Raw genomic sequence first — 22,206 nt, 5'->3', positions numbered from 1 at the left:
CCCTGCAAATCCACCCTGAACCAAGTTAACAGGGAAGGTATCCGGAGATTAACATATGAGTTAGGAGCTGTCCCTCTATTAAAGATGCTATAATAAAACCAAGCAAAGAAAGTCTTATAGCTGGGAAGAGTGTCTAAGAGCAAGGACTCTGCAGGTAGATCAGCTCTTTGTGAGTATTGCCATTTCTGAGCCTCAGGGCTACCCACAACCTACCTCTCCAGTCAGGTCCATCATAACAAAGAGCAAAGCTTTGAGGAATGTCTGCTGGTTCTGGAGAACCCACGTGAGAGGAAGCCGCTCCATGAGAAACTTAATGGACACCACACCTCCCAGCTTCGCATACCAGGCCTGCTCATAGCAGCAAGCGCACAAGCGCTCCACGATGTACGAGAAGAGGGGCAGTTGGCATGCCTGGAGGGAAACAAGCCAAGAATAAGGCGGTGCCACCATCCTGAAGCCAGTAACTTCTAGAAAAGTACCTTCAAACTCAGAGGACACTGTCCAGGAGCCCTTACCCTCTCCTTGGAGCCCAGGATGATGCTGGCCACATCGAATATCACAGCCAAGGCCACCTCCCCAATTTTGCACAGCTCCTTCTCTTCATAGGCCATACAGATAGCTATCGCATCAATAAGGACCAAGGGATCCATTCCTTTGGACCCATTCTCTTCACTGTGGAACATGGCTGTGCTGGGCTGGCTGCCCACCTGGTAGCAAGGTAGCAAGAAAGGACCTGGAAAGAGAGGAATCAGGCACACAACAAAGCAGAGGTCATTCATGGAGATATGCATGATCTCCAATTACAAATCAGCTTCATTTTCCCATAGGGTTAGGGACTCACTGAAGCCAGCACTGGTATTCTAATTACATTTTATTGCTCTGCACATGTAGAGACTATAAGTAGGCATGCACGTACCATGGTCCGCATGCCATGGTCCACACACAGAGGTCAGAGGTCCAAGGCAAGGGCTGGCTCTTTCTTCTATGTGGATTCTAAGGATGAACTCAAGCACCCTTACTGGTTGAGCCATCTCACCAGCCCTGTTGAATTAGTACTTCAACCTCCAGTAAACTACAAATGTTTGAAAATCAAGTAGTCTAATTCACATTAAGTCCATTTTTCTGACTGTTTCCAACAACATATTGTACACTGTTCAATAACTTTGGTCAAAATTCGGAGACTAGCACAGAGCTAATTTAGGAGCACGCTTGCCCAGCACTCACAGAGCCCTAGTGTTTAGAAACCAGACTTGCTGATACACATCTGTGTTCCCAGGACTCTAGGAAACTCCAAGTTCCACTCAGCTAATGCTGGGGCTCGGCTGTCTAAAAGGAGAAAGTGTGGGGCAGCTAGAGGACCGTGCAGGTAAGAGCACTGGCCACACAAGCCAATGGACTGAATGCAACCTCCAGGGCTCAGGGGAAAGACAGAACCGACCCCAGGAAACTATTCCCTTGACTTCTATGAGCTCGCTATGGCATAAATGCTTGCACTCAAACACAAATACATACAGCAGTAGTAAGTGTTTAGATGCTCAAAGATGAGCTTTTTAAAATACCATTGATCAGCTAGAGCCTGGGAATATGGGTCTTGTCAGCCATTCCAGACAGTAACAAAAAAACCAGTGACAGCTATACCCTAAACACCTGTGGTCACAGAGCAATTTGAAAGCTATGTCTCTTGGGTCTCCAGCCCGAGACCATACAGAAATTACCAAGATTAACTTTAAAGATGTTACCACAAAGAAACACTGTGAAACAACTGGTGTTTAGTTGTACAGTTCTGACTCTGCCAGCCAGGAAAATAGAGGGGTCAAAGTTCAACAGTGTCACTGGGGATCACAAGGCTCTAGGGCTCTGAGGGGAAACAGACACTACTCAAGTGTGCTCTACAGCTATTACTGTTTATGGCAAGAAATACAGAAATCTTAGGGTATTCCCGGATGGTGGCGACACACGCCTTTAATCCCAGCACTTGGGAGGCAGAGACAGGTGGATCTCTGTGAGTTTAAGGCCAGCCTGGTCTACAAGAGTTAGTTCTAGGACAGGCCCCAAAGCTACAGAGAAACCCTGTTTTTTTTTTTTTTTTTGGTTTTTGTTAAAAAAAAAAAAAAATCTGAAAGTATGCTTTCAGAAACTTAGTGGCAGCTGCTGGGCCACAGACATTTCTACTGTGTTTTGTGGAAGCAGTTTGCAAAATGTGAACACATACAAGCAGTCCTGCCTACACTGTGAGCTCCAGAGAGCCGCCATAGCAGAGGACCGGGAACCAGCATAGTGTGGGAACAGCCAGGGCAAACACAAGCACTGCAAAGGGGACATAAGGAGCTGGCTGGGGGACTTGAGTGACAAGGGGCAGAGGCTGACCTTAGACAACACCACTAGAGGGTGGACGATAAGAAACCATCTTGTTTTAATGTGAATTACATGTACTTCTTCTGTGTGTACACGCGTGGGTACAAGGGCATGCACGTGGGAGCCCGCGTGTAGAAATCAGAGGACAGCCTGTATGAGTCAGTTGTCTCCTCCTACCACCACTGGGCTACCTCACTAGCCCATTTTTGTTTTACCCACCGTTTGTCCAATACACCCAGACGCACTTCACACAAAATGCAAAGAGCCTGAAACTTAAGTTGGATAAAACTTGGTGTACAGTGCTCCCCACTGAGATACCAATTTATCAATGAAGGCCATGAGAGAAAAAGCCCCTACTTTGCTCACACCACAGCTTGACCTGATGGCCCTGGTTCCCACAAGCCGCCAACTCACCACACTGCTGCGCCACGGCTACCATGGTGTAGTGGCGGATCAAGCTGGCTACGAAGGGCAGGGCGCTGGGTCGCAAGTCTTTGATGACTGCTGACATGAACGCCCCTGTCAGAGCCTGTTCAAACGTCTTCCGGGCTGGAGTGTCCTGGGCTTTGTAGCGGTGTGATATGATGACATTGGGAATGGTCTTTTCTGTAAAGCTGAAACACAGAATTCCATCCATCACCACACCCAGTGTCATGTGTAGTTGCCTGAGTGTGCTCCCTTCTGCTCCAACTTCAGCAGTATTTGGTACCGCATATGGACTTTATTTTCAATATTTCTGGTCAGTGTTTAGAGAGACAGCAAATTATATTCTGCTTAACATATATTCCAAGCACAGATTTGGAACTAAATTATGAAATAGTGGCAGTCAGTACTTTGTCATTATTTTCTACTTTACATGTTAAGGCTGCTGTGATGGCAAAAGCACTGGCCACTTTTTAAAAGACAGTTTTGCTTTCATGTGTTTTGCCTCTGTGTATCTATGTGCATCATGTGGCTGCCGGCTGTCCAGGTATTTCAGAGAAGGGCAGGGGATCACCTAGAACTGAAGACATAAAAAGACTGTTGAGCCATCGTGCAGGTTTCACTGCATAAAGAGCCAAATCTGCATAAAGAGCAGCAAGCGTTCTGAAACACTGAGTCATCGTTTCTGCAAGGGATCTGAGTTCAAGTCCCAGCATCCACTCAGCAGATTATAACCATCCAAAAACTTTACAGGAATCTGATGGTTCTGGCCTGAGGGCAGCAGGCATGCCCATGGTACCCATATATGCAAACACACATATGCACAAAATAAAAATAAATCTTTTTATTTTCTTCAAGACAGGGTTTCTCTGTAGCTTTGGGGCCTGTCCTGGCACTAGCTCTTGTAGACCAGGCTGGCCTCGAACTCACAGAGATCCGCCTGCCTCTGCCTCCCAAGTGCTGGGACTAAAGGCATGAGCCACTACTGCCCGACAAATCTTTTTAAAAAGAGAATAAAGGGCCGGGCGGTGGTGGCGCATGCCTTTAATCCCAGCACTCGGTAGGCAGAGGCAGGTGGATCTCTGTGAGTTCGAGGCCAGCCTGGTCTACAAGAGCTAGTGCCAGGACAGGAACCAAAAGCTACGGAGAAACCCTGTCTCGAAAATCAAGAGAGAGAGAGAAAAAGAGAGAGAGAGAGAATAAAGGTTGTTTTTCCCTGTTGCTACAGCAGTGCGTGCTTCAGGAGCAGCCGCTTCACAGTCACCCACTGTCACTTCTGGGAAGGCACTGCTACTGTGGGTATAATGGCGAGTACTGTCGCCTCCAGAGGTCCTGAAGACAGCCCTCATTCTCTCCCAGAGCCTTAAGCTCCAGACCCACCTTCGTGTGCTTTCCTCCAACTGTGATGAGCCCGTGTGTGCTGATTAGAACAGGAAAACAGGATGAGAGGTTTCTGTAAAGCTGATCGAAAGAGAGACCCTACAAGTGGCTGCCTGCAGCGGTACAGTGGCTAATGATGGCAAAGACCTCAGGGCAAGATGCCACATAAGAGTAGAGTGAAGAAATTTTAAAATCTGGGGCTAAAAAAAATGTGGGGCTAGAAGGATGGCTCAGTGGCTAAGAATGTTTGTTGTTCAAGCCACAAGGACCTCTTAGTTCCAATCTCTAGAACCCACATAAAAAGCCAATTACAGACCCACATGTGCTTATAACAGCAGCACTATGGGAAGAGGGGTGGCACAGGATTACTGGGGCTCGCCGATTGCCAGCCTAGACACTGAAGTCCTCCAGTCTCCCTGCACCTGCATACACAAGTAGAAAAAAATATTGATCCTTTTTTACAAAGTTCTGTGTGTGTGCGTGTGTGTGAGTATGCAGGAATGGTGGCACACACCTTAACCTCAGCACTGTGGAGGTAGAGGTAACTGGGTATCTGTGGGCTTGATATGAGCCTCGCCTACATAGCGAGTTCCAGTTCCATTACGGTAGAGGCTGTCTCCAAAATAAAGGCAAAACTGTAAACAGTCAATCAGTGACAGAGTGGGAATGAGACTAGGTCTGTCACCTGTCACAGGCATGGCCCTGTCAGCAGAGCACTTGCCTGGTGTACAAGAAACCTGTCACCTAGCACCTGTGAGATGGAGGCAGGAGGACCAGGAGTTCAAGTAACCCTCAGCTACATACTGAGTTTGGAGTCAGCATGGGCTGCAGGAGACCCGGTCTCTAAACACACACACACACACACACACACACACACACACACACACACACTTTAAAAAGCTGTGCCAAACAGGGGACATTATCCTAGACTCCATGACAGCACGCACACAGTGAAATGAACCCAGACCAATTCTTACTATGGGCTCCCTGTTCTCTCCACCCTCTAAGACCATGGTCCTCAACCTTCCCAATGCTGCGATGCTTTAATAGTTTCTCAGGCTGTGATGGCCAATCATAAAACTATTCTCACTGTTACTTTCTAACTGTAATTTTGCTAGTTATGAATCGTAATGTAAATATCAGATATGTAAGACATCTGATATGCAACCCCGTTAAAGGGTCATTTGATCCCAAAGGGGTTGCGACCCACATGCTGAGAACCACGGCTCTAGAGACTACACAATGCATCACTCAGTAAGTTACATGCTGCCTTGACCACCTGAAGGGACACAATCCTAACAAGCTCCCAGAGAGTCACATCTGTCCCTCACTTCTGCAGGAAGCTGCTGGCCCGAGCACGTACTTGGGGTGTGCCAGCAGCTGGTAGAGCGCATGCTTGTTGTCCTCCAGGCTCATCATGGCCACCAGGAAGCACCTGATCACCTCCCAAGCCTGCCTCCGGTAGTAGGGCTCTGTGTTGGCACTTTTCAGGCAGTCCAGGGCGGTCTCGATGGCCTATGACAAAAAGCACAGAATAGATAGTGTGCACTGTTGCTGTCTTCTGGGGAGAGCCGAGCAGGACAACAGTTAACCAGGCAACCACAAGCAAGAGTTCTGAAAACTGAGACAGTAAAGAAATCTGCATGGCTGCAGATAAAATGCAATGGTGCACAGTGACTCCAGCTTTAATAGTTCACTTTCAAGCGTGTGACCATGTGTGCATCTGTCTATTGCCATGTACATGTTGAGTACAGGTGTCCAGAGGTCACGGTGACTGATCCTTTAGAGCTGGAGTTATGGGCAGCACCACGGATGCTGGGACCTAAGACCGCAGTCTCAGCAGGAGTAGCAAATTCTCATAACTGCTCAGTCAGCTCTCTAGCCCAATTTGATGCTTTAACGACCATCGGGAGACAAGTCGTCAAAAAGCTCTGGAGGGTCCGGTGAGGCAGGCTGTCATCTCACACCCCCAGCTGGATCTGAAGCTCATGAGTTTTTGGCAGTACACATGCTTGCCTGCCCTAAGGGTAGAACCTGAAAGATGGCTTTTTTATGCTTTTACTTCTCAGTAAAGAGAAGGCTATTCATCCACCAGCTCCCTGCAGACCACACGTCTGCATGCAGACATACGAGAACACAGAGAAAGAGATAGCGACAGGGAAACACAGAGGTACAGTTTTACACTAACTCATTTCCGAAGAGTCAGGAAGGAAAATGAGGGTTAGGATAAAAACACAGGAGAAAACTGGACCCTGGTATACCAAGGGTGACAGACAATTAAAGATCTACTTGAGTTCTCAATGGCCCTGGAAATAAGGCCCAGCAAGATTCTAACAGACCAGGAGCTCAGGTTGAGTCAGTCACTGGGAAGAACTCTATCCTCACAAGGATCCTAAATTCCTGTGTAACATTCCACCAGCCCACGAGCATTATGCAAGTCGCCAAGCAAAGCACCATGTAAATTCCCGGGTTGAGTGAGAGCCCCTTCCTTCATCATATGCTCATGCATGTAGTATTGTATATTGAGACCAGTCTTCTCAGAGCAATACTTGTTGAGGTATCTCATTGGTGCCTCCCCACTTCCCCACTTTACCTTCTCCATGGGAAGCTGGAGAGAGGCTTTGCAATCAGAGAACTCCACAGTAATGCTGGGGCCTTGAACTTCAGTCACAACATAGTGCAGCTTCTGAGACTCCTTCAACATTTTCCTGTTGCTGCCGCCAAACTTCCCAAGCACACGGTAGGCTACGTGGGAGATGCTGTCTGCAGGGTTGCGCAGCGTGCGCCACAAAGCCTAAAACATGAACGGACTTTCATTGAAGCTTGGCCAGGCAGCAAGTGCAGAGTTTATGACCACAACTCTAAATGGTTAGATGTGAGGACTCTTCCTCCTGCCTCTGTCCCCTTCCTGGTAAAAGTAAAGGTTTATACAGTCTTACTTGTTTTCCTCCAGGGAAGTCCTGTGTCTTTACTAAACAAACAAATAAACATACATATTTTGGTACTCTTTTATACAAAAGATGGCACAGGATAAAAAAGCAAAGGGTTGGGGCTTGAGATATGGCTCAATGGTTAAGAGCACTGACTGCTCTTTTAGAGGACCTGGGTTCAGACCTTAGGCCCCCACATGCTGGCTAACTGCTCTCTGTGACCCCGTCCCTCTTCTGGCCTCCGCAGGCACTGCACAAATGTAATGGAAATATACATAAGCAAGCACTCAGACACATAAAGCATGTGACTCTAAAATAAAAGGCTCGAGAGCCAGTGAAAAGACAAATCTCAGGCATGAAGAACTTACTGAACATTCTTGTCCTGTGTTTTTTTTCTTCTACTTAGAAACATGATAAATAATTCCATTAGAGGGGTCCCTGAGAGTCAGGAAACTAAAACAGAACACAGCCACAAGGGCCGAGCTATGTCCTTGAATATATATAAACTTGACCACACCTCTCCTGCTCAGTAAGCCTTGGCAAAGGACAGGGAGGTCGTCATGTAGTTGGTTTAGTTTCTGCCAAAATGCTTATGTAGACCTTGTCGCAGTCCCAGAGTGGCCCTCCCTCCACATCCAGGCCATCTTTAGAACCCTATGTTAGGGTTTTAACACAACCAATAAAATATTGGTAACATGAGCTGGGTGTGTTGGCGCGTGCCTTTAATGCCAGCACTTGGGAAGCAGAGGCAGGTGGATCTCTTAAGGCCAGTCTGGTCTACAGAGTGAGTTCCCAGGACAATTAAAGCAGTTATGCAGAGAAACCTTGTCTCGGAAAACAAAACAAAAACCACAACATTAGCACAGTAGAGACAAATAAGCGAAGACTGCATAAAAGCCCACTTGGCTCAGCACTCCTGTAAGCCAAACCTTTGTTCATGATAGCATCTGAAGCAGGACTGCAGGGTTAATTAAGTTCAGGTGTGCTCTGTACGGCACACACCTGGACGGCTTGCTGCAGAACACTGCATACATGTGCTCATACATCCCCTCGTCCATGAGTTACCCACATTTCAGAATGACTGCTATCCTTGTTTTAAGTCTACTTCCTTAACTTCTATCACAATACTCAATGTGAGAAACCAGCAATATTCAAAAGCTTGACATGAAATCTTGGTATATTTCCTTCCATCAAGCAAAATCCATTTCTCTCTTGCTCTTGCAAGTCAAACCACTGAGGGTAGCCTGTAAGGTCCCTCTGCCTCGGGGTGGGGGTGGGGGAGGGATTCTGCTTCTTAGCCAGGTGAGGGTACCCCAAGACTCGGAGGGTGGATCAGGAGAGACTATAGTGCTACTTGTCTTGGGGGTTACTAGACCCCCCAAAACTAAAAGTGACCTTTAACCTTATATGTGAGGGTTCTCGTGGTTAAGCAAACTGAGGCCCAACACTACCTCAGTCCCAGCAGACACTCTTGCTTCCCCTTCCCTGGCCACCCATACACACTCAGGTCAAGACGAGCTCTGCTTTCCAGAACCGATAGCACAGCTCTCAGGGCCAGCTCTGCAGTCCTCCCATGACAAGTGGGCCCCATGCCAGCATCTCCTGGTGTAGAGAGACCAAGAGATAATCTCAGAGCTAACACCAGGGCAGGTGTTAATCTTGCCTCCAAGTCCATGGTGTGGTCCCTCCAATCCAGCATGTCTAGAGGCCCCTGTGTTCAGGAGCTGCTGAGTCTCCACCACGGAGGGCGAGCTGGGACCCCACGCTAGGAGGCAGGCATAGAGTCCCCCTGCCACCAGTGACTACCAATCCCATCAGAATCACAGCACAAACAAAGTGAAAAATGAGGATACTTAACCCGATTGGGGTGGGTGTTGAGACAGGGTTTCTCTGTGCAGCTCTGGCTGTCCTGAACCTCACTCTGTCGACCAGACTGACTTCAAACTCAGAGATTGGCCTGTCTCTGCCTCCTGAGTGCTGGTACTAAAGGTGGGACCCACAACTGCCCAGAAAACCCTGATTTCTAATAAACAAAACAGCCCAAGACTTCAAAACAACCTTGTAGTATCTGTTCTTTTTCTTCTGGGCTGAGGTGGGCACCCATCAGCTTCCCTGCAGTTTCATCATTTTACTATGAACCTGAAAGTCTGTGCGGATTCTGGCAGGTTCTTTCTGGGAGCAGCAGCAGCCATACAGCACCCACACCTTCTGCCTTCACACTGGCTTATGGAGACCACACCAGCAATAACCCTTGGGCAGTACATCCCAGGGCTCTGCAAACAGGCATCACTCTGCCTGAGTGAGTCCAGTGACTCCTTCAGACAGACTAGAGGCCTGAAGAGCTGATGCCCCCTGCTGGTGCAGAGGTGGAAGAGCACTTACCTGCATGAGCTCTGCCCGCACAGGTTGAATGTGGTCATAGAGGAAATCTGGTTGCAGGTTGTCTACACACAACTCCAAGGTCCTCAGCCCTTGGCTGACCAACGTCTGAGACCCATTGAGGGCAGACACCAAGGGATCCATCAACATGGGCAGATAGGGCAGCAGAGAGCTCAGCCGCACCGGCACTGTGAGACACAGCTCCACAAAGAGGTCCTTCATGTGTTGCTTATGCAGGCCACTCTGCAACATGTTCAGGCCTGGAAAGAAGTTGGAGGGGCTTGTTACTTCCCTATCGCATGCAACATCAGCTGTACAAAGTCACAAGCCACTGTTAAACCTGTTAACTGCATCCATGGCCCCTTTCACTGTGGCAGCCGAGGCTGTGGGTCATCCAACGTTTTTATAAACATCCTATTGCACTTTTGTGATGTGTCTAGGCAAAGAGAAAAGAACCAGGCCTGACAGCAGGAGGAGATCAGCCTAAGGAGGACTAAGTAAGACCAGGGTAAGGCTGGACACGTGGACTAAGTAAGACCAGGGTAAGGCTGGACAAGCGGCTGAGCAGGAACAAGGGCCACTCAAGGCATACTGTGGAAAATTCAGTATTTTACATTCCACACCATTTGTACAGAGTAACACTGCAAAAATAATGTTCACATGACAAGTTCTATGTGGTTTGACTTTAGAAACTAATGAAGCTATTTTTTAAATGGAGTGAGCTGCCAAACTCCCACCCACCTCCCATGAGCTGTGCCTGTTTTAGCCCGGCATTAGTCAGTCAGAAGGTTGCACACGTCGAGACACTGCACTCACCTTGGAGGAGGTTTGGGAGGAGAGGCAGAAACTCCTGATACAGGAGGTCATGGCTGCCGCCTCCTATGGAGCGGAAGAGGGCACGGAGCAGGAGGAAGTAGTTGTAGGGCTCCTTGGCGGTCTGCGCCAGCTCCATGGAGCTGTTCACGATCTTGTGCAGGTGAGGCTGTGCAGACAGAAGGCAGACGGGTGAGCACCAGTGAGGAGTTTCCACGTTCTCCAGACGAGGGCTCACAGACCACTGCCATCAGCAGCATGAAAAGGTTATGTCAATGAACAAAAGAATAGAATGACCAGAGTGGTTTTGGCCACCTAGCTATGAAAGATCTACTTAGTACGTTCCCAGATACAGTTACCTGAGAAGGGAATTTTTTTTTTAGGCTGTTGAGATGGGGCCTCATGTAGCCCAGGCTGGCCTCAATTGTGTTAAGTAGCTGAAGCTGCCTTGATCCTACTGCCTCTACCTCCCAAGTGGTAGAACTACATACTAGTCCGTGATTCTGAAGTCTACTGTCACCTGGCAGAGCAATCAAGCATTCCACATGCTGTTGGTATGTGGTCCTTATTATCTGTGTCACACCAAACTTAGAGAGTGTTTTACACATGTAAAAATGGAGTTACTGTAATTTCTGTTCAAAAGTGGAAACAATAAAAGCCCCAGGACTGTGGTGGCTCTCAGAGGAAAGTGCACAGTACCTTCAGCACCCCAGTGGGCCTAGAGAGAGGCACACAGTACTGCCAGCACCCAGTGGGCCTAGAGCAAGGCACACAGTACCTCCAGCACCCCAGTGTCCCTAGAGCGAGGCACACAGTACCTTCAGCACCCCAGTGGGCCTAGAGCGAGGCACACAGTACCTTCAGCACCCCAGTGTCCCTAGAGCAAGGCACGCAGTACCTTCAGCATCTGCTCGTTTTCGGCTGCAAACAGGGACACTGATCCGAAGACCAACTTGAACAGCTTGAGGTACAAGTTGGAGAGTTCCACATTGGAGCCCATTTCTGGCAGCCGGTCCAGGAGGTACTCCACCAGGATTGTGGCAAACAGAGCCGAGGTAGTAGGATTTGCCAAGAAAGAGTTGGCAACAATCTGTCAAAATAAGAAACACCTATGACAAAAATAATCCCCTTCCTCACTCAAAGCAGCTGCAAAAGGTAATGAGTTTCCAAACAAGATCCACGTTGGCAGAGTGCTGAGGAAACCATCACCTGCCGCCACAGGCAAGCTGGCCTCCTATCAGAGCCGAGCATCTGCTCACCTCCTAACACTGACAGCCTGCACTTTACACCCATTAGCTTCTACTCATGAAAGGAGCCTGCCTGCCACATCTGAAGGCTTGAGAACTTTCTAGAACATCATCGCCCAGTATTCCCCTACAAGCACATCCTTAGGGACAGCAATTTCTTAAAGTGGATGAATAAACACAAGCATACACAAAAAAGTTTGAACTGAGAGAATATAAAAAGGCTGGCAAGATGGCTCACCAGGTGAAGGCAACCACCTCCGTGCCTGAAACCAAAGTTCACGCCCTGAGGCACATGGTGAAAAGACAGAACTCTCTCTCTCTCTCTGTCTCTGTCTCTCTCAGGATTCTCTCTCTGTCTCTCTCTGTCTCTGTCTCTGTCTCTCTCTCTCTCACTCACTCACTCTCACTCTCTCAGGATTCTCTCTCTCTCTCTCTCTCACTCACACACACACACACACACACACACACACACATACACACAGGTTAATAGATAGAAAAGGAAGTTTATACCTGAAGAGCGTAATTTTTTGAGATCCTTTCCACCATGTAAGGGACCGTAGTCTGGAAGATCTCCTTGAACGTCAGGGGGTTCATCATGGTGAAGACTCCAGCGAAGTGCTCCAGCACCTCCTTCTCTTCTTTCATTCGCACAGTCTGGCAGTTGGCTACTCGGATGTATGTCTGTCCATTTCCTGCGATCTGGACCTAGAATGGGCGAACAGCCACGGCCGTTACAATGGAGCACCTTCTATTGTGTATTTTTTCTTTATAAAATTACAAGTTATATATGTTAAACAAGGCGCTGAATTCAACAATAAAGGTTATCCTCCTTCTAAAAATCTGTTCTTGTCTCAATTTCGAAAAAGAAGAAACTAGGTGTTCTCATCAGGGAAGAAAAAAAAGAGAAAGAAAAGAAAAAAAACACAAGTAAGAGGCAACTCAAGAGGGTAGAGGTACCGGACGACCACCACTTGATAATAAATAAGCCCGTTATCCCCTAAATGGCTTTTGTCAGAGCATTTCACCACAGTAACAGGAGATGGAACTAAACACCAACATGCAGTCATGATCCCCAGCACCACATAACTGATGATGCATGTGTGCTAGCCCACAAACCGCAAAGCTGGGCAGGTCACGCAACAGAAACAACCCCAGATGCATCCAAACTGGGAGTAAACACCAAATGTTTGTTCCATCACTAGCACTCCGTCCTAAGGGCACCTTCCATCCGCAACAGCCCGGTTTGCAGCCACTTCATACCTGATAAATATCCAAGGCTTGCATTGCATACTTCACAAGTTTGATGTAAATCTGAGTTTCTTTGGGTTGTAGCTGCTTGTTAGGAATAAACTGAGCTTCTAGAAGAGAGAGACTACATTAAAACCTGGCAAACACACCAAACTAAAAATGTTGGTCCAAACAGAGTAAGAGTAGAATTACCACCAGGTGCTTTACATGACGTTATGCCCCACGTGATGGTCTTGACGCCGCAGACCAAGGTTTTCACCAAACTCCGGCAGTCTGTGACTTGGAATGTCTGCTTATCTTCCTTGTCCTTTTCTCCTTGTTTTTCAAATGGGGGCACAGGGGCTGGGGTGACTGGGGTGGCTGGGGTTGGGGGCGGGGGAGGAGGGGGAGCAGGGGTAGGCACAGGGGCTGGGGAAGGTGCTGGGCCAGGGGCAGCAGGGGCCGTGGGCACCCCAGGCAGCGTGGCTTCTGTAGCTCCCAGTTCAGACTGAGGCTTGCATTTCTTAAAAATGGCTGAGAGCTGGTACCGGGCAATAGTATGGAACTTGAGGACAAAAACCTAATGGCAAAAGAAATTTGGGTCAAGGGAAGGAGTTAAAAGTTAACAGGCAAACATCTGAAACCACTTGATGTCATCCTGTCCATCACCACAACAGACATCAGAAGGGGTGACTGCTCAGTCTGAAAAGTGCCTGCCTTGCAAGCAAGAGGATCTGTGTGCAGTTCACAGAACCCATGCAGCAGATCAGGGTATGGCAGCTTGCTCTTGTAAACCCAGCTCTAGAGAGGCAGACAGCAGGGATCCCCGAGGCTGGCTGGATAGGCAGAGAGGCTACAAGGTGAACTACAGGCCAACAAGACCTTGCCTTAAACATACAAAACATGCTGCCGAGATGGTGCAGCTATGAAAAGATGACACATCTGTTCTAGAGGACCTAAGACCCATTTCCAGCACTCACATGGGATGGAATGAGCTCCATGGGACTCTAAAGCCTCTGGCACACATGAACACATGCCCTACACACACATAACACATGACTAAAATTTAAAATCAAATCTTTAGAAAACAGAGCCAAGCAGTGATTGGACATGCCTTTAATCATAGCACTTAGGAGGCAGAGGCAGGAGAATCTCAGCGAGTTAGAGGCCAGCCAGCCTGATCTACAAAGTGATATCCAGGAAAAGGAAAAGAAAAAGGAAAAAAAAAAAATATGATGGGCCTTGAGGACATCTAAAATGGCTCTGTGGTCGAACACACATTTGCACAAAGGTCAACAGCCACTGGTTTCTGAGCTGGGTGAGCAGCATCCTGGAGTGGCCCTTCAGTGCTATGGAAAACCTTTCATCCCTCCCCCAGACACTAACTGGAGTAGAGTATCTTCAAGCTGCTCTAACTCTCAGGGCAGCCCTGCCAGACAGATGCTGACCATCCCGAGACTGAAGAGAAGCACACAGAAAAAAGCAGCTTCCGAGCATGGCTGCCGGCAGGCAGCAGGAGGACCCAGGATTTAAACAATGTGGCCTAACTCCCATCTGGCCACCTCAGCCGCCTACATTTAATAAAACTCAAGATAAGCCATAGCAGTAGGCACCTCCAGCATCCGCATCAAGACGTCTCTGCCGTTGCCACTCTCCTGCTCACTCTTGGAGCGGATGCAGTCCACCAGGTTCAGCAGGAGTTTGCAGGACATGGTCTGGATGCTACTGGGCAGGGACTCATCATCGATGTTCTTGGCAAAGAGCTGGACGGCGAGGGACAGGTCACTGAGGGGCAGGTGCTGGCGAACGTGGTGTACAAGGTCAGCAAGTGTGCTGTAGGCGAGGGGTCTGCAGGAAGAGACGTCACTGTACTCCCTGTAGCCACTGCTGGGACTGCAGTGCTAAGGGAGGAGGGTCCAGCATGGCCTTAGTGCCCACCCAGACCCTTGTTCCTCTCCCAGCTGCTTAACTGAAAGGCCCAGTCTGTCTTGTCGTGTTTCACTCTACATATTGAAAAGCTGACTTTAACCCAAGTTACAAAGTTCCTGACATCGTTGGCTTTTTTGGTGCTGACTTTAGGGAGGGAGGGAAGGGTTAGTTGGCTTACATTTTCAGGTCACAATCTATCACTGCAGGAACTCAGGGAAGGAATTCAAGCTAGAGTTTGAAGCAGCAACAATGGGGGACCCTGCCACTGGCTCAATCACTCTGCTTTTGAACAGCTCAGAATCACCTGCCTAGGGTTGGTGCCACCCGCGGTGGACTGTGCTCTATTAATTAGCAATCAAGAATATGTCCCATAAATTGACCATAGGTCGATCTGACAGGAGCAATTCTTCATAGAGGTTCTCTCTTTTCAAGTAACTCTCTAGATCAGCTATTGACAGTTGATGGGTTCTTGGCAAGGATAAATGTTCTCCTGAAGGCAACAGTTCTCAACCTATGGGTCAGAAACCCTTTGGGGTTGAGAACCACTGCTCTAGATGATGGCAAATCAACAACAACTAACCAGGATAATGCCTAAGTTTGTTTGTGTACTGGGTGGGGTCTACTGTTCAAACACCAACAGTGTGCCAGGCGTGGTGGTGCACACCTTTACTTCCAACAGAGTGCCAGGCATGGTGGTGCACAGCTTTACTCCCAACAGTGTGCCAGGCGTGGAGGTGCACACCTTTACTCCCAGCACTCAACAGGCAGAGGGAGGTAGAATCTGAGTTCCGGGTGAGCCATGGTTACCTAGCTACACTGTCTCAAAATATTAACTAGTTGACAGGTTAATGCTCTATATGTTATGACAACATATTTAATATCTCCTGGGCTATTAAATCATACAAACTGTCCATTAACTTCTACACCTTGGCACAAGTGCATGAACACACACATACAAATAAATTCCAAAAATGTTTAAAGAATTGTTTTTGTCGTCGTTGTTTTTGTTTTTAAAACAACCTAAGCACTCCCACACTTCGAAACCTACTGCCATTCTAAATTCAAGAGGTGAGTAGGGCCCAGCGGCCTGCCTGCATTAGAGCTCTCCCATCATGCAGGCCTTCCTGTCCCTGGACATCATGCCAACCAGGCCTGCATCCTGGGTCTAACAATGCTGTACCTGAGCGTCTCCCGTGCTGTGTATCCAGAGCCAATCAGGATGGATTCATCAAACAGCTTGTCCATGCAGGGGATGAACTCTAGGAAACACGTAAGAATATAAAGGACTTCACAAACCTTCCACAGTGGTCAGTCTGTGGTCTGGTAGGTGAAGAAAAGGGCATAGAAAAGACTAGAAAGGCACTGTGAAGTGGGATGTTGGCTCTCCCCGGGCCACACAAACAACCTGCCCACAAAGACACGGTCAGGGAATGTTTGTTGTTAGAGAACTGACCAAGATGGGCTGGAGAGATGGCTCAGCCTTTAAAGGTTAGGCTCACAACCAATGACATAAGAGAATGAACCAAGACTATGAACAACAAGCACCCGGGACATTTAGGTTCTGGAACAAGACCGGCGTACAGCCAGCTTAGTTCTAAAGTAAAGCACATGTCATGCCTCTGGCCACCTGCAGTTTCTCATCCCAACACACACACACACACACACACACACACACACACACACACAATTAGTAAAATAAATCTTAAAAGGGAGGACAAAAGGGTGTGGCGGTGCACGCCTTTAAGCCCAGCACTTGTGAGGCAAAAGCAGGCAGCCTGGTTCACAGAATGAGTTCTATGGCAGCCAGGGCTACTCAGAAAAACCCTGTCTCAAAAAAAAAAAAAAAAAAGCACAAAAAAGAAGTTGGCTCAGTAGAAGACATGTGTTCAACTCCCAGAACCACATAGCAGTTCACAATTAGTTCCATTCTCTGGATCTGACGCCCTCTTCTGGCCTCTACAGACAACAGGCAGAAATGTGCACAGACCTACACAGATCCAAGTTAACACACACATATATTCATGTATATAAAAGTAAACCAAAAAAATTAAGAAAATGCAAAAATTCCAAAAAAAATTCCTAGGCAGCAATAAAGAAAGAACAGACATGCCAAGACCATGTAGAACCTCCAGGAAGTCTCCAGGCCTTGCACCGAAGATGACATGGCCTTCAAGGAAGAGCTAGCCTTACGGTTTCTCAGCTCCGTGGTGAGGATGTGCTTGGCAGCAATGAGGAGCTCTTTCCTGAGGTGTGCAGTCTCCGCTGGGCAATTGGAAAGCAACTGGAGCATGCCTTTCACCATCTGCTGAGAGTACTTGGTCACTAGCTCCTGCCACAGCAAGGAAGACAACAGTCATACTTCAGTGGGAGGCAGCAGAGATAGGAAGTTCGTCCTATCACAGATCGTTAGGCCTAATAAGCAAGTACCACCCAAAATGTTTTAGTGTGTACGCGTGTGTGCACAGAGCCGTGCAGCCGGTGTCACCCTGAAGGGAAAGTATGACAACATGGACAGATAGATGGCCTTCTGCATGGTCTAAGTGTGGATGCAGCATTTGTACTGCTCTATTGATTTTTAAGTTTCAATAGTAAATATGCATTATTTCCTTATTAGAGAGAAAATAGATGCTAAAACCTGTTTTAAAAAATATTCGGGCGGGCGGTGGTGGCGCACGCCTTTAATCCCAGCACTCGGGAGGCAGAGGCAGGCGGATCTCTGGGAGTTCGAGGCCAGCCTGGTCTACAAGAGCTAGTTCCGGGACGGGCACCAAAGCTACAGAGAAACCTTGTTTCGAAAATCCAAAAAAAAAAAAAATATTCGGGGCTAGAAAGATGTCTCGGAGGTTAGGGGCACTGGCTGCTCTTCCAGAGGACCCCCTTTCAGCTTCTAGCTCCCATGATGAGTGGCTCACAATCACCTGTAACAAGATCTAGAGGACCCAATGTCCTCTTCTACCTTCCACAGGCAGGTACACACACACGGGCACATCTTTTTAAAATAAGCAAATGCCAGGCACGGTAGCACGCACGTTTAATTCCAACACTTAGGAGGCAGAGGTAAGCAGGTATCTGTGAGTCTACCCTGGTCTACCTAACAAGTTCCAGAAAGCTACACAGTAAGTCTCTGGTTCAAAAATCAGTCAGTCCTCTTTTTTAGAGTTTCTTCTCTGTGTAGCCCTGACTACTGTCTTCGAACTCACTTTGTAGGTCAGGCTGGCCTCGAACTCAAGAGATCTGCCTGCCTCTACCTCCCGAGTACTGAGATTAAAGGCGTGTGCCACCACAGCCTGGCTCAGTCAGTCCTCAGTGACAAGAGACTGGCTAAGGGCAACTCTGAGGAGCTTTAAACATCTTTTCCTGACTCAACACCAAGGAACAAAACCTTCATTTATTTATCTGGTCATGATGGTCAATGTTCACAATCTTGCACTCTGACGATTACCGAAGATGGGTTGAAGACCAGCCTGGACTGCATAGTAAGACTATAATCTAAAGTGGTTTTTATCTTAAAACAATTGTTAAACCCTTACAGAGTTCCACGCCAGCGGAGACCCTGTCTCCAAAAACAAAAAGGCTGAGAAACAAATTCTATTGCAACAGATCAGAATTACATTTATGCCACACTTTAGAACAATTGTTGACTGCCCACACAAAAATTTTATTTAAAAATTACATAGCTTGCTGGCATACGCCTTTAAACCCAGCACTCGGAGGCAGAGGCAGGCGGATCTCTGTGAATTCAAAGACAGCCTGGTCTAGAGAGTTCATCTAGAGAAAGGAGAAGATCCACATCTTAAGAAAGGAAGAGATGGGCTTGGGGGAGCAAGATGGCTCAGGAGGTAACAGCACTCGCCATGCAAGCCTGGTGACCTGAGTTAGGTCCCAGAACCCCTTAGAGGAGGAAGCAGAGAACCAACTATACACAAATATACAGGAAAATTTTAAAAACAAAAACATGGCCTACTGACAGAGTCAGGTCCCCTTTCTCTTTCCTACTGACTTCAGAGAAACAGTTCAGTCCTGACATCTCAGCACCCTTGCCTAGTGAAAGACAGCAGACATGAGTTCAGACACCACCCTGGAGAATACGACTCCACTTACATAACAGAAAAGGCAAATCTATGGGGACAAAAAACACAGGCCAGGGTTTCCCAGGAACTGGAGATGCCAGGAAGAAACTGACTATAAATGGCCAGGAAACTTCAGGGGGACAGAAACCGTCTATAAATTAATGCAGTGACTGGAAGCAATGGTCAATTCAAGGACACATGCACAGAAAATCAATTTTGTAATAACAAAAACAGGGTGTGGAGAGAACTCAGTGGCTAACGTCCTGGCCATGCAAGGCAATCAGGTCAGATTGTCCAAACCTACATAAACTCTGGGTTGGCATGGCAACAGTAATTCCACCCTTGGAAGGTAGAGACAGGACCCCGAGCACGGTGCCCACAGGACTAACCATACAATGAGCTCTGGGTTTGATTTTAGAGACTGTGCCTCAAAAAGAAGAATGCAGAGAGTGATCTAGGAAGATTCTCTACACCAACCCCTATTCTCTACACATGTGCATGCATTTATAAACACACATATACACATGTGCATCGCATACTCACAAATACTCACTTACTCAAAGCACACACACATACACATGAAAGAAAAAAAAAAAACAGCAAATCAAATCCATGAACTTACCTGGTAAATTCTGATGATATAGGCTAAAAATGACAACGTTTTGATCTGAGCAGCAATGAAGTCAGCATACAGTTCCTTGTTGTAAAGCTTATGTTGCCTGGGCAGGAATTGAATACAAGTCCAACATCAGTCCTTTAGTGACTTGGAATTAAACACCTAGAGAGACTACTAAGTCTTGAAGTTCCTTCATTTCCAGACAGACCACAGCACCACCGCAGCACAAGTGCATCTACTTTTATACAGTTTCTAAACACATGAAGGGGACTGGAGAAACGGCTCAGGGGTTAAGAGCACGTGCTGTTTACAGGGAACCCAGGTTCCCTGCCCAGCATCCATGATGGACAGCTCAGAACCTCCTGAAACCATAGCTCCAGGGGAACCTGATGCCCTCTTCTGGCCTACAAGGGCACTGCTCTCCTGTGCATATACCCACACATAGACATACTTTTTAAAAATGAAATAAAAATCAAATAACACAGAAGTTCTAAAAGGCCCAAATCAAACCACACCACAGTACTCCTAATGTGGACTCCCATGCTGCATCATCTACGTTCCTCAGTGCACCCGTGTGCTTAACACAAGCTCTGGGAATGGCTGGAGACGGTCACTCCTCAGATGCTCCTCAAGGACCTCACAGCCAGAGGGGCTGCACATCAGCAGAGGGTGTCCTTAAGGAATGCTATTTGGTTTAAGACAAGGATGGATCCAGTGGGCCTGTTCCTCCTCAGCAGGGAGCCCTAGATGTCACACGCTTCAGCTTTCTCAAGGAACAGTCAGAACAAGCAATGCCTAGAAACACTGGGAACTTCTAAGATGAGAGAAAACAAACTCCCAGAGCATGTTTTCAACTAAGAGGCCCAGGATATGGCTCAGCAGCTAAGGATACCTGCTGCCAAAATTGACAAACTGAGTTCAACTGCTGTGACTCTCAAGATGGAAGAGGAGAACTAACTTCTGCAAGCTGACCTCTGACCTCTCCAGCACATCATGGACATGCACACACTCACACCCACAGAACACAGATAGATAAAACTTCACAAAAAATTGTAAAAAGAAACTAGAAAAATCATAGCCACCACCACTATGTCAATAGGAGTTTAAATAAGTCAAAGTGCACAGAGTGTGTTTAAGCAATTGTCACATCTCAAGGATGGGGCAGTGGCAATCACTGGCTGGAGAAAGCCCTGTGCCGCCAGCTCTGCCACGGCCTGAGGAACCCTTACCTGGCTTGTGCAGAGACCTGGATGGCGATGGTATTCATGATCAAGGGCACAAACTCGGCAACGACATTGTGGATGTTCAGTTTGTACAGCTGTAGGAAACAGCAAGCACGGTGTTTTTACATTCATCTACCATGGAATGATCTAGCAGACCACAGAGACCATGAGCACCGGGGTTCCCTGTGCATCTGACTCGCTGAAGGAAACTAGACATGAACTTTCACATGAAAAAAAAATGGTTAAGGGGTACACGTACCTGGTACATTAGTACAACAATGATGGGCAGCTCGGCCAGGACTTTCAGAGAAAGTGATCCTCGGGGAATGATGGAGTGCTGTGAGATGCAGAGAGGCAACCGTCAGTACCAACAAGGACCACAATGAACACAGACACCGACACATCATTGCAAGTATCGGTGGAGGACCCACACTAAGTCCACAGAGTGCTACTTCATAGATGGCAAAATCTTGGGGAAATCCAAAGAGATTCAAATCACCTAAGAAATCTGGGGGTTGTGGGTATGTCTGTGAAATAGGAAGCCTGGTTTGGAGATAAGGCCTCCCTACTCTTGGTTCATCTCCTGTCTCTGCATTCTAAATGCTGGGATTGTGAGCATGCAATACTAGTCCCAACTGTCTGGTTTTTGAGAGAGTCTGACTATGTGACCCAGGCTGGCCTTGAACTCACTACTTGGCCAAGATGAACTTATAACTCACAGCAATCCTACTGCTTCAGTCATGTACCATGTACCCCAACATCCAGTCTCTTTTTCTTTCTTCCTTTCTTTTTTTCCCCCGAGACAAGGTCTCATAATGTAGATCAGGCTGGCCTTAAACTCAGAGGTCCATCCATCTCTGCTTCTTAAGAGCCAGTAGTAAAGATGTGTGCTACCCAGCCCAGCAACACACCCAGCTTTTAAATCCAATATCTGACTTACAAGAACAAGAAAAACTTCAAATGTCCAATTTAGCCTACAGGCTTTATTTGATATTTATATGTAGAAAAATGCTTATAGTAAATCCAGGAGAGGCTGAAGGAGCTTCTTCGGGACTCTTAAAACATAAAGACGGGCAGATGCACACTACCAGTAAGCAATGGACTGAGCTCTGCTTAAAACTCAGTTTGGTTCTCCTCAGCACAAGAGGAAGTCTTGTCTCAGTACAAGCACAAATGCTAAAATGCCTTCCTGTGGGCAGTCACATGTAGCTCAAGCTGGCATCCAATTTGCTATGCACTGAGGCATCTTCAACTGACCCCACACTTTCCTAGTGCTATGATCAGAGGCATGCGCCAGCGTGCTCAGTTGTCCAAAGGCTGAGGATAGAGCCTTGGGCCTTCCTCCATGCGTGCAGGCAAGCGTCCAACAGACACATGCCCCTAGCTCCAGAAAAACATTCTCAACTCAGCCCCCAAAATGAGTCATGGCAAAAGGTCACCACATCTCTCCTACGTGACAAACAGCACTCATTTTACCTCTGCAGAGTCTAAGACACAGATTTCCAGATAAAAACTGGAAAAACAAGGTCGAGGGGAAGGTTCACAAACTTTTAGAGTCATCAAACCAGAGTGGGGCTGAGGACCATCTGGGTCTTCTCTGGCCCAGAGAACTTC

General features: G+C 47.6%; 1 protein-coding gene across 11 annotated transcripts in view; it reads right to left on the bottom strand.

Moving 5' to 3' along the window:
- The window catches only part of Trrap (transformation/transcription domain associated protein), a 103,697-nt gene that overhangs the window by 66,237 nt on the left and 15,254 nt on the right, over window positions 1-22,206 (bottom strand). For 9 of the 11 annotated variants that reach the window (XM_050124371.1, XM_050124363.1, XM_050124372.1 and 6 more), the window contains exons 9-25: window positions 20,852-20,929; window positions 20,599-20,687; window positions 19,376-19,472; window positions 16,874-17,012; window positions 15,864-15,942; window positions 14,368-14,602; window positions 12,968-13,334; window positions 12,788-12,885; window positions 12,038-12,232; window positions 11,179-11,370; window positions 10,284-10,449; window positions 9,471-9,727; window positions 6,752-6,952; window positions 5,522-5,673; window positions 2,770-2,969; window positions 516-733; window positions 214-411 (exon numbers count right to left, since the gene is read on the bottom strand). In XM_050124371.1, the coding sequence (XP_049980328.1) occupies window positions 214-411; window positions 516-733; window positions 2,770-2,969; window positions 5,522-5,673; window positions 6,752-6,952; window positions 9,471-9,727; window positions 10,284-10,449; window positions 11,179-11,370; window positions 12,038-12,232; window positions 12,788-12,885; window positions 12,968-13,334; window positions 14,368-14,602; window positions 15,864-15,942; window positions 16,874-17,012; window positions 19,376-19,472; window positions 20,599-20,687; window positions 20,852-20,929 (2,961 nt within the window). The remainder of the gene's footprint in view (window positions 1-213; window positions 412-515; window positions 734-2,769; window positions 2,970-5,521; window positions 5,674-6,751; window positions 6,953-9,470; window positions 9,728-10,283; window positions 10,450-11,178; window positions 11,371-12,037; window positions 12,233-12,787; window positions 12,886-12,967; window positions 13,335-14,367; window positions 14,603-15,863; window positions 15,943-16,873; window positions 17,013-19,375; window positions 19,473-20,598; window positions 20,688-20,851; window positions 20,930-22,206) is intronic. The other 2 variants (XM_050124367.1, XM_050124370.1) reach the window with 1 other exon arrangement.

The sequence above is a fragment of the Alexandromys fortis genome, unplaced genomic scaffold, assembly GCF_014885135.2.
Source record: "Alexandromys fortis isolate MF-2015 unplaced genomic scaffold, M_Fortis_MF-2015_v1.1 scaffold_227, whole genome shotgun sequence".
NCBI lineage: Eukaryota > Metazoa > Chordata > Mammalia > Rodentia > Cricetidae > Alexandromys > Alexandromys fortis.
Note: the sequence above shows the minus strand (reverse complement) of the source record. Positions and strands in the feature narration are given on the sequence as shown.